This window comes from Marmota marmota, unplaced genomic scaffold (assembly GCF_001458135.2).
Source record: "Marmota marmota marmota unplaced genomic scaffold, marMar, whole genome shotgun sequence".
Taxonomy (NCBI): domain Eukaryota; kingdom Metazoa; phylum Chordata; class Mammalia; order Rodentia; family Sciuridae; genus Marmota; species Marmota marmota.
Genome location: NW_026000241.1, coordinates 5,056,068 through 5,067,897, shown reverse-complemented (window position 1 = coordinate 5,067,897; position 11,830 = coordinate 5,056,068). Strand labels below are relative to the sequence as shown.

General features: G+C 57.0%; 1 protein-coding gene across 1 annotated transcript in view; it reads right to left on the bottom strand.

The window, feature by feature from the left end:
• Positions 1 to 420: 420 nt before the first annotated feature.
• The window catches only part of Tpm4 (tropomyosin 4), a 17,605-nt gene continuing 6,195 nt past the window's right edge, over positions 421 to 11,830 (bottom strand). Inside the window, exons 3-9 of the mRNA XM_015489203.2 lie at positions 8,031 to 8,164; positions 5,357 to 5,474; positions 4,764 to 4,834; positions 3,714 to 3,789; positions 1,617 to 1,679; positions 1,467 to 1,536; positions 421 to 642 (exon numbers count right to left, since the gene is read on the bottom strand). Coding sequence (XP_015344689.1) covers positions 560 to 642; positions 1,467 to 1,536; positions 1,617 to 1,679; positions 3,714 to 3,789; positions 4,764 to 4,834; positions 5,357 to 5,474; positions 8,031 to 8,164 — 615 coding nt within the window. The 3' untranslated portion in view covers positions 421 to 559. The remainder of the gene's footprint in view (positions 643 to 1,466; positions 1,537 to 1,616; positions 1,680 to 3,713; positions 3,790 to 4,763; positions 4,835 to 5,356; positions 5,475 to 8,030; positions 8,165 to 11,830) is intronic.

The following is an 11,830-nucleotide window of genomic DNA, read 5'->3' as shown; positions in this document are numbered from 1 at the left end:
GAACGAACGAGAAGAGGAGGGACCAGGAGACAGGACGCCACTGCCGCTGTTTGAATGCGTAGCTCGCACCCCATTAGGGGTGGCCCCATTTTGGACACAGACCTGCGCCTCCGCAGGTTCTGCCGACTCTGTTAAGATGCCCAAGGGGCTTGGAGAGAGGAGTCTCCATTAAAACAATTTCTATTTAAGGCGAAATGACTGGCATTCAGATGTACTTAGCTCATGCCACATCGGAGGGCTCGGCCAGGCTGGCTTTTGTTTTCGCATCTTCAGAAGAGAATCACGTGGGCCTGATTTTCCCTCTTGTAATGAGCTCCTCCGTGGTGAGTGAGATCCCCCACCCACTGCCTGTTCCAGCAGGTCACAGGCACACAGCTACGACTCAAAGGTGGCAGAGAAAATGCAAAGGAGAGGGAGGAAGACGAGGGTGGCCTGTCTTTATTCACTCAGAGTCACAGACACGTCAGAAGAAGCCATGAAAGAACAGACCAGGAGACAGGAGCCCCCGAGAGCGCAGGCCCCACAGAGGGAGGGCGGACTTCGGCATTGCTAGGGCCGCTCAGAGAGAGGTCATGTCGTTGAGAGCATGGTCCAGCTCCTCGCTGATGGCCTTGTACTTGAGCTTCTGGGCATATAGCTCATCTAGAGGGCGAAGGTCCCCAGGGAGAGAGTCAGAAGGAGAGGTTCAGGGAACAGACGCGACGGTGGGAATGGAGGGCCACAGGTGAACAGTGAGAGGAAGGAAAGAAGTGAGAAAACAGCATGAACAGGAGGAGCCAACCAGCGGGGAGCTTCATGGGTGGTTTGAGGCTCTGCAGGGGACGAGCCTCAATGAACCTGAAGAGAATGTGACTAGAAGTGGACAGAGCTGCCCGCACAGCTGCAGGCCCCAGGTCATTTCTGATTTCCAAGGATGTCACCCAGCCCACAGCTTACACTGGGAACCAGGCATTCTCCCTCCCACGGAAATCTCACTTCCCAAAGCAAACACAGGGACACACAGTCTGGAGAACGGCTTTGCCCCCTTGCTGGGGGAATGGCAGTCTGGGAGATTTTGTTTTAACCCCATTTCTGGAATTCCGGGCTATTTCATGAAGAACAGGGGACTGAACTTAAAATTAGAACCCTTCAACAGGCAAGGTTACGTGGGGCACCAGTCAGACTGGCAGACCAGGGTCTACTGATTGGGGTCCCTAGTCCTCTGTATTTCCTTTCTCTTACATTGAGATACGCTTCAAGCTCTCTGGGAGAGAGTCCGTAAAAAATGCAAAGCATTTCCAAAAAATGCCAGGCATCTCTGTGAAATGAGCAAGTTGAAGAAATTCCAAAGACTCCCTCCCTCTGCACTTCACCGACACAAAGCCCAGCTCAGCCCCCGTGGAATCACCCCCCGCTGTCCACCAACTGTCCCTACATATGTCACGCAGGGGGAGCAGGACAAATACTCTTAGATGCCAGTTTCATACCTTCCAGGTCGTCGATCGTCTTTTCCAGTTTGGCCACTGTTCTCTCTGCAAATTCAGCGCGGGTCTCGGCCTGGAGGAGAGGAGAGTCAGACCAGGACCAGGTCTCCAGGGAGCCCAGAGGACAGAGCTGGGGGGCCACACCACACTCACCTCCTTCAGCTTGTCAGACAGAAGTTTAATTTCTTCTTCATATTTATCCTCCTTTTCAGAGTACTGCGGGAGACACCAAAACATGGCTTTGTAAAAAAGAGGGGCACAGGCAGAGAGGAACGCAGGTCCCCCGTTCTTTGGAGAAGATTGAGTGCCTGATGCCCGAGAGCATGCTCAGGAGCCAAGCCCAGGCCGCGCCTTTCAGGAGGAGGGAGGTGGCCCTGAGCTGGGCCTGAGCTCATCACCCACCCATGTTCCCAGGGAGTGGGGCGCACGGGTCTCTGGGAATGCATGCCCCTACGTCTGTCCACCAGCTCCCCCAAGGCAGAGCCTGCCGGAGTCGGTTCTGTGTACTCATCTCCCAGTGCTTGTCCCTGACTGTGTCCCCAGCATGACATGCTCCTTTCCCCTTGGCTTCATGTCAATCATCTCAGGTTAATATCACTAACATTTAAGAACTGCCTGCCATGGTCCTGCCACCGTCCATCACGGCTAGATATCCTCAGTCCCATTTTCCAGATGACAAAAGGGCCATGGAAAGGTAAGTATTTGTCTAGGGTCACGTAGCTATAAAGTGACAAAGCCATGAGTTGAGCCCAACTTTGGAATTTGTGTTTCTGGCCGGAATCACAGGGGTACCCTTGTTTTTCTTGTCTTCCATGCTGGGGATGGAACCCGGGGCCTCATTTACGCTAGGCAGGAGCTCCACCACTGAGCCACACCCCAGCCATGCCTTTTTTAATGTCACCTCAGTGACACTTTTCCTAAATTTCTAAGGTCCCTCTGTTGAATTTTCAAAGAACTATAACTTTATTTATTTTTTTTGGTAGCGGAGGACTGAACTCGGGGGAACTTAACCACTGAGCCACATCCCCAGCCCGTTTTTTATTTTGAGACAGGGTCTTGCTAAGTTGCTGAGGCTGAACTCGCCATCCTCCTGGCTCAGCCTCCCAGGCCTCTGGGATTACAGGCATGTGCCACCATGCTGTCAAGAACTACAACTTTATCAGTCTCTTTCACTTTACTACATTCTGAGCTCTTCCAGAGCAGAAACCATACATAAGATCACTGTGACAGCTCTGTCCCTGGCTAAGACCACATCTGGCTCGCACACTGAACTGCATTCATTCACTACATATGCTGGGATCAAACATCCACCAGTCACATGTTGGTATGGGAGACCCTGCCCTAAACAAGATAGATGCCGTCCCTTCTTAAAACTTGGAGTCCAGCAAGGAAAGCATACATCAACTGGGTCATTATAATCAATGTGACAGGGCTGGGGTGAGGCTCTGTGGTGGAGTGTTTGCTGAGCACACACAAGGCCCTGGGTTCCGTCCCCAGCACCGCAAATAAATGACTAAGTAAACGTGATAAGCCTAACACCAGGGATAGAAGCAGGGGGGCTCCACAGCAGAGAACCCCATAACCTGGCTGAGATATCAGAAGCGTCTTTGAAGGGGCGAAGTGTAAGCAGAGATCTAAAGGATGAACAGGGTTATCAGGCAAAGGGGACGAGGAGGCCACCACAGGCTGCGGGGACAGCTGCTTCAAAGAACTGGAGGGGACGCGAGGACAAGGAATGTCCATGAAGCTTAAGTTCTGTGCACCTGGAAGGTGGCAGGACAGAGCCTGCGGAAGAGATGAGGCTGGAGCTCATCAGGCTGGGCCACCAAAAAGGGTGGACAACGCTCCTCATGGGGTCTGCTCTGCAGTAACTGCTCTGGGCACTTTCAACCTAAAAAGCCAATTCCACCTGCATCATGGATATCTGGAGGAACCGGAGGACGCAGGCAAGAGCGAGGCCTGGTGCGGCTCTCCATTTATTTGGTTTTGCTCGGATCCTCCTAAGAGGATCCTTACCAGGTACTACGAGATGGAAATCAAAGATGGTGCTAAGACCCCCACAGAAGAGGACCCAAGACCTGTCAGGAGAAATCCAGCCACTGACAGCTCTTTCTGGAGAGGACCACCCTGGCTGCTGGGCACCCAAGGTACTATTAACAAGTAAAGGTCAGATTCCTGACACCCTGGCATGTTCCTGAAGAAACGAACAAAGTTCACCACGTCACCCTCCAGCTCGAGCCAGCCACCAACCTTTTCAGATGCCGCCTCGAGCGATTTCAGATTGTTAGTGACATTCTTGAGTTCTTCTTCCAGGTCCCCACATTTTCTACAATGAGACAAAGAACATGTGTGTTTTATCTTGCCGAGCTGCAGGCAATTCCTTTAAAAGAAACTTTCAAAAGGAGCAATCCACGCTGCCCAGGGCCCCCAGAAGGAATGTGGGAAAAATGTGAATGGATTTTTCTAGATGTGATGCTGTGCACTTATCAAAACCCCATCGTACCGGGCAGAGGCAAGGCGGGCCAGGAGCTCTTGGAGGGTTTGTAAAGCACTCCTGGACTTCCGCCCAGGGCAAGGCAACAGGACTGTGAAACTGGTGATGACCGAGGCTGACTCCGGAAGGTGGAAGAATGAGATGGAGTGTGGGGGCTGGGGGGGCAGCGAGCAGAGCTTACACGGGACACTCCAGGAAGCAAGCTTGGAATGGGTTTGTGAAACCAGATCTCTCTCAGCTCTGCAGGACGCTCTCTGGAGCTGGATTCCTCATCCAAGGCCAAGGGAGGAAGTGTTTTGATTGTTGCAACTTGTGCGATTCTGGTCAAGCTTCTCACCTCCCCGCCAGGAACGTGTCAGGGGCCCAACACTGACGCCAGGAGCAGAGCCCTGAAGCGCTAATGCGCAGCCTGCTCTCTACACTCTCAGCCCCTGAGCTGGCCTCGCTGGGAAAACGGGACTTCTGCGCTACCACCTGTCTCACTGCTCTTCCCCAGTATCTTCCTGGGAAGAGAAGACGTGGGCAATGCTTCCTGGGGCATTAAGACAAGACACTATGGATGCAGAAGGAGGGAGGAGGGCTGGGCTGTCGCTCGGCTGGTGGAGCCTTGCCTCATATGCACAAGCCCTGGGTTCCACCCCCAGCATCACCAAAAGAAAAAAAAAAAAGGAGGGATGAGCCAGGAGTCCAGGTGCCCCGCCCACTGGCACAGAGGCCCAGCCAGTGTCAACTCCCAGCACAGCCACCTCCCTCGGGTTCCACCCAGGGAGCCAGCGGGGCCCACGCAGTCCTGTTCTGCCACTCACAGTTCAGACACCTCCGCACGCTCCTCTGCCCTCTCCAGCTCGCCCTCCAGGATGACCAGCTTCCGAGCCACCTGCAGGGACAGGAGGGCCCCGCTGAGACCCATCCCCACCGCTCCCCACCGTCCAGTCGGAAGCGCTCTCCCCAGTAGGTGGCAGGCCACGCAGGCCAGGCGCACCAAGGGGCCTTCTGCTGGCCCCCCTCACATCATGGTGGGCCCGGAGGGAACCGCGACCCTCGCACAGGCCCCAGGGGTGAGGCAGACGAGGAGCGGGAGAGAGCTAGACCAGGGGGAGGAGAGAGAGGGACCGCAGGACACAGCTGGGGCCACCATCTGCAGCTTTGGCCAAACTGTGCCAGAACATCGGACCCACGTGAGTCGATCCCTTGGCTTCTCCAGCCAAGTTGGACGAGTGACCACAGGACTTCTTGGCATCGTGCAAGATACAGTTTCCTAGCCAAGGGGCTGTCACTACAAAAACAGATGTGCACCCAGAAGGCCGGCGGTCCTAACCCGGGGCTTCCTCCGGCCCGCGGTCCTCGCTATCGGCAGCGCCATTTCCTTCCGCTTCCTGCCCCCGTGGGACCCGCTCACCTCCTCGTACTTGCGGTCGGCCTCCTCGGCGATGTGCTTGGCCTCTTTGAGCTGCATCTCCTGAATCTCCATCTTCTCCTCGTCCTTCATGGCGCGATTTTCTATCACCTTCATTCCCCTGCAAGGAGCGAGCTCAGGATGAGCCATGCGCTCGCCCACCCCGCCCCGGGCTCTCCTGCCCTGCGGTCACCGGGCACCACCGGTCACAGAGCTGCAGATGAAGCCGTCCGCCGGCCGCCAAGCTCATGGCCACGGCCCCTCTGCTGACTGCCTTGACCTGCAACCGCCCCGCGAAGTGGCTCCATCACCCCCATTTCACAGAGGTCACGTGACTCCATCACCCCCAGGCCCAGAGGTCATGTGAGTCGCAGAAGGTCACAGGGCCAGTCAGTGGCAGAGCTGGGACCGAAGCCGGCCGTCTGGCCCCGTCTGTGCGCTCCTTCTAGACTCTTCTCAGGAACGTAAGGAGGCATGTGGTCACCACATGCCAGCTGTCACTACGGTGCGACCAGAGGGCCCTGCCAGTGGCTGTGGGAAGCTGAGTAGGAGCCACGGACAGTGCTGTGGTCGGCCACAAAAAGGCTTTCCAGGAGGGGACGTGGCTGTTGGGGACAGAGCGTACGTAAGAAGAGAGGCCACAGTGAACATGAGGGAAAGGGAGCCCGCAGTGGGGGACAGGCCCGCAGAAGGCCCCGAGGATGGGCAATGTGGGAACCTGGCGGTCAGGGGGCTGAGTGACAAGCTGAGGTGTTTATGCAGAGGGGACACGGGACCGAGGGTTTCAAGACAGGACGTAATAAAATGACAGCCAGCCTGCCTGGGAAAGCCGGTGAGGGGCAGGCCCAGCGAGCCCCTGCCGGAAAAGCCCCAGTCCAGCGAGCTTCAGGGACATGTGAGCACCAACAGGAGGCCACAAGTGGAGAGTGCCACCCCTGAGCTCCCGGCCAGGTCACAGAGTGGGGCGCTGAAAACACTGTCAAGTGACCTTCAGGCTGTGCGCCGGCTCTCACCCCTAAGGTGGCTCGTCACTGTGTACACCCCATATCCCCAATCCGAAAAGTCTGAAATCCCAAACACCCTGGTCCCCTCATTTGGGACAAGGGACACTCAACCTGCACCGATCAGGTGAGGATGAAGGGGTCTGAACGACAGGGATGCACTTAGAAAGGACGCATCCTGGGGACAGCTGATCCTTTCTGCGACTCCGCTGGCTGACCAGGAAGTCGGGGAGGAACAGATAAGTGACAGACTCCGGAGAGGAGGCCCACCAGGACTACGTGTCATTGATGTGTGCCATTCTCGCCACTCCCCTCCGTCCAGGAAGCACTTCACTCTGGCCTTCGCCACCACTCTCAGCCATCAAAACGCCCTGCGCGGGTGCAGGGCCTGGCCCTGGCACGTCAGGGGCTCGCTGGAATGTTTGTTGAGGGAAGACCCCTTGTGACACTGAGATCGGAGTGACTTGCTCAAGGCCCTGTGGTAAGGGGCAGGGGAAGGACCTCCAGCCCCAAGAGTAGAATCCTTTTAACCAAAGCAGCAGAGTCCCCCAAGGGTGATGCTCAAGGCCTCTCTGGTGACGTGCTGCAGACAAGCAAGCGGCCTTGACCTTCCCAGGCTCAGTGTGGCGTGGGGAGGCCCTCTGAGTAAGATGTCCAGCAGGTGTGACCACAAGCTCGGGCCGAGGCCAATCCAGGCCCCGGGCACCACCGAAAGTGCCTCTCCATTAGATCCTGGTCACTCTGTGGCTGCCTGAGCCGCCACCCAGTCCATCTATGGCGAGCAGGGGCCGCGGCGGCCTGTTCCCTCCCCTGGCTGTGCCACGGCCGGGGAAGAAGCGTTCGCCTCAAAACCTGCAGTCAGCCTCCCGGGTCCCCAGACGGAACCTGCTGCTTCATGACCAGGAGCCCCATCAGAAATGAACCCTGCGGGGAACTTACACTGGAAAGCCCTCTTGGTGGACAGGTCAAGTGAGGATTCTGGTGACCATGTGGCAGAGACGCAGTGACCACTGGCCCGGCCCACACCATGGCCGCACAAGGAGCCCATTTACCACCGCACAGAGACCGCTGCCTCCCAGAGCCGCACAATCTGCCCTCAGTCCTCCAGAGCCAAGGTGTGCCAGAGGACGGTCCTGCTCCCAGGACAGAGCGCCCCGTGGAGGCCCGGATGCTGCAAATGCTATGGGGGCGGCCCCATCCGTTGTAAGGACATCAGTGGCGCTGGTCCCTGAGACACAGCTGGCACCACCCCGTTAACATCTGCAGATGGCCTTTACAGTTCTCATTTCCCGTTTTTCTTTTTGCACAGCATTAGGGATGAAACCCAGAGCCTTGGACATGCTGGGCAAGTCTCTACCCTGAGCTAGGCCCCAGCCCCTTTTATCTTTTTATTTTGAGACAGGGCCTTACTGAGTTGCTGAGGCTGGCCTCAAACTTGCCGTCCTCCTGCCTCAGCCTCCTGAGTAGCTGGGATTACAGGTGTGAGCCACCACACCCAGTTCTCCCTCTTTTCACACTGCCCTGAAAACCGATGTCGCAGGAACACTGAAGAGAGGTACCATGGCTTTCTAAGGAAGTATCCCTCTGCAAACTGACCGCTGCTCTTTTTGCTTTTCTCTGGGAGGTCAGCAGTGTGATCCCCAATTCACGGAGGCCACCAGGCCCAGTGTCCTCACCTCTCGCTCTCATCCGCAGCCTTTTCTGCCTCCTCCAGCTTCTGCAGGGCGGTGGCCAGCCGTTCCTGGGCCCTGTCCAGCTCCTCCTCCACCAGCTGGATCCGTCGGTTGAGAGCTGCCACATCACCTTCGGCCTGGGGAGGTCACAGGTGCGGGCAGGTTAAGAAGCAGCCACCCGGCAAGAGCTCCCGCCTCCCCTCTGCTGACCGAGTCCCAAAGGCCACCCGAACCCCCAGAAGGAATCCATCCTCTCTTGTCCGGAGAATGTAAAATGACACATCTTCCCCGAAAACATCAGGAGACAGCCACCCCGCAATCAGGGGACGGCCAGTCAATACTGAAGAGGGACGATAGGTGCGAGATCATGCGTCAATGAAAATAATGACAGGGACAATAAGAGGCGCACACTCCGTGACCTGGGACCCCGGTGCAGGCCTTTCAGGCAGCTCAGAACAGAGCCCCATCGGGGTGTGGCTCTCCTCTGAAAAAGACACTGAGTGTGTCACCAGGGCCGACCGCAGGACTCCCAGGAGGCAAGGCCCTTGGTGACCTGGCTTACCACGTCCCACCAAGCCCTGCCGCCACACACCCGAGCCACACACCCGAACGGCAAGACTCTGCACACACAGAAGCCGGACGGGCCGGCCCTGACGAGCAAGGCGGTGGCAGTGGGCAGCACAGCTGGAAATGTCCTGGATGGCGTCTGGCAGAGACCATGGGACAAAAGGGCACAGAAAGGAAAGATGTGGCCACAGGCACGGAGAGGTGTCTGGACGCTGCTACTGCCCGGCCTTCCAGGGTGTTTTCACCCATCAAGGAGGAAGCTTGGCCAAGGGCGTAAAAGCAGGAACTCTGGGTCAAAAAGCGCCAGGTCGAATCTGGGCCTTGCCACCCGCAGCCAGGTGGCCTGGGGCAGGTTGCGTCACCTCTCTGAGCCTCTCTCCCGCAGAGCCTGATGACCTCACAGGACTGCCATGAGGGCTGTCACTGCAGGGCATTGGCCGGCTCAGCCCTGACACGTGGGAAGGGCCACGCTGCCCTTAGAGTCTCACATCTCACCCATTTTACAGATGGGGGCACCAAGGGCCCTGCTAGGGGAAGTGGTTCTGTTCAGTGACTCAGAGCAGGACAGGGATGGAGCCCTTGCTTTCCCAGCCCCACCTCCCTCTGGGGAGGGGGACTTCCGCCAGGCCAGTGGGGCGGGCATGGCCACCCTTGGAAAGGAATGCTGAGATAGTCACACAGGGCCAACCAAGGGGCGAAGCCACAAACCTTCTTCCTATCTAGACAAGAAATCTCTGAAGTGGGAAAGACTATAAAAATGACTGGGAATCACGCCCTGCTGGCCGGAGTCTATACATCAGAAAATAGAAGTCACTGAACCAGGAAGGTCTGCGGCCAGAGCCCCCGCAGCAAGGACACACCCACAGGGGCTTCTGACGGCTGCGCCCCTGAACCAGCAATGTGGAGAGCCGATTAGGACGGCTGAGGGACAGTCTTTAGAAATACCACCTTTTGGGCTGGGGTGGTAGCTCAGCGGTAGAGCGCTTGCCTCGCATGTGCAAGGCCCTGGGTTCGATCCGCAGCACCACATAAAAATAAATAAGTAAAATAAAGTTATTCTGTACAACTACAAAAAAAATTGATTAAAAAAAAGGAAAGAAATACCACCCTTTGGGGCTGGGGCTATCGCTCAGTTGGCAGAGGTGGCTTCGCATGCACAAGGCCCTGGGTTCAATCCCCAGCATTGCCACCCAAAACAAAAAAAGTCACCTTTCAGTGAGGAGGGTTTTTTTTTTTTGGATGCTGGGGAGGGAACCCAGGGCCTCTCACATGCTAGGCAAACACTATCGCGGAGCCCCACGCCAAGCCCGGGCATCTCTCTTAACTGCACGACTCTGAGCAGCACTGGTCTGCCCAGCACCATTCGGCAACTCGGGGAGGAATCTGGGGTTGGTTTGTTTTCCTTCAGTGGTTTTCAGGTGTGCGATCAACACCGCTAATTCCAGAACTTTCCCTCCAAAAGAAACCTATCCTGAAGACACAGGAATTGATTTTTAGGATCACACAGAGGTACCTGATTCACAAACTGTCTAAAAAATTAACTAGTGAGCAGCCACGCTCTGAAATCAAGAGCCCTGAGCTGCGCACACGTGCGCGCGCACACACGTAGGTGCTGCCTGCACAGGCGTATATATGGATTTTTGAAAAACTGCTAGTCACTGCTAGTCATCCTGGGCTCCACCCCTTCCTGCAATCAAAGCCTTCCACACTCTACAAAGGATTTTCCTTATAAGGTAAAAGAGGCTTGCTAGATACATGTGGCAAAGAAACAGGAAGACGTCGGTTAATCACACAAAAATCTAAATGAAACCAGCTGTTGGGAGGCAGGCCCAGAATCCTGCCACACGCCGCCTTCTGGCTTTCTCTACAAGAGACTCGGGGGTTTTTTTTTTGTTTTTTTTTTTTCCCTCTCTCTCCCAGTTCTTTTCCCTGAATCACCAATCACCTTCAGGCTTCCCCTCTCCAGACCTAGAGAAGCATCTCTGTAGAGTGAACTTTAAAGAAGCCCCAAACTTTCCAAAAATATCCACCCTCCCCACCGGATTGTCTCACTCCCAAGTCTTGGCTCAGGGCTGAGGGCCATTTTGGAGCAGAAGTAATTGTCCTCCTGTGAGATGCCTTGGGGTGAGATCAGAGGAAGGGTTAGGAGGCTCTGGTGTGTGAAAGAGGCCAGAGCAGCTACTGTTTGGGGGCTGACACGGTTTCCAATGTCTCCTCCAGCCAGAGAGCCCTTACAGGATCAGAGGCTGCAAGCCAGGCCAACACAGAAGGCCCTGGGAAGGGCCAGCCCCAGCCTGGACTGCCCCAGGACTGCCATGCAACCACCTGGCCAGAATCTTTCCTTTTCTGGGATCTCCACCCTGAGCCCCGAGTCCCTGTCCCCCAGCTCTCAGGTCCCCGGGCTTCCATTGCCCCTGCCCCTGCCCCACACACCCCTTGTCTAAGTCCCAACAAACTCTAGACCCTGCCTAGTCCCAAGGCGGCCTCTCAGCTTGGCCCGGCCCAGGAGCCCCCTGGAATGCTAACCACACTTTTTTGTTTGTTCCTCTTAAAGACTCTGAACTCTTCTAGGGCTGGAGGGAGGGGAGAAAAACGAATTGAGCACCTACTATGGGCCAGAGCCACACAGAGCTGGTAAGTACTTTGAGATGGGATTAAGATCCAGATCTGTCCCTAAGTCCCAAGTGTTGCCACCGTCTCTCCCGAGGGGCAGTCAGGGATGGAGAAGGGGTGCTGCGGCTCCCGTCTCTTTCAGACTTGTCCTCCCTCTCGCTCCCTCCCGCCAACGTGCAGCAGAGGCATACAGGAGGTGCTCAAACGATCACAGGTGGAGGGCCCCTCGCGAACATTCCAAGGGCCTTCTGGACGAAGGCGGGGTCCCGCGGCCCTGCAGGGACCAGCTGGAGAGAAAGGCCGGCGGCTCAGGGCTGCACTTCCGCCCCCTGCCTGGAGCAGACACGTCGCCGCCGCGCCCCTGGGAACGGCTGGGAAAGTTCAGCGGGAGCCGGGAAGCCACCGGGGAAGCGAGAAGCGCGCCGCCCCCGCCCCCCGCCCAAGTCCAGCCGGCCGGCCCAGCCCCAGACAATGGGAGCCGACCTTGCCTCCCCCGCGCCCCGCCGCCCGGTCCAGTAGCCGAGCCCCTCGGCCGGGGACTCCGCGCCTGCCCGGACCCGGAGCCCAGCGCCGCGCACCCCCTCCTCCACCTCCCCAGCGGGGGCTGCGCACCCCTCCGCCCC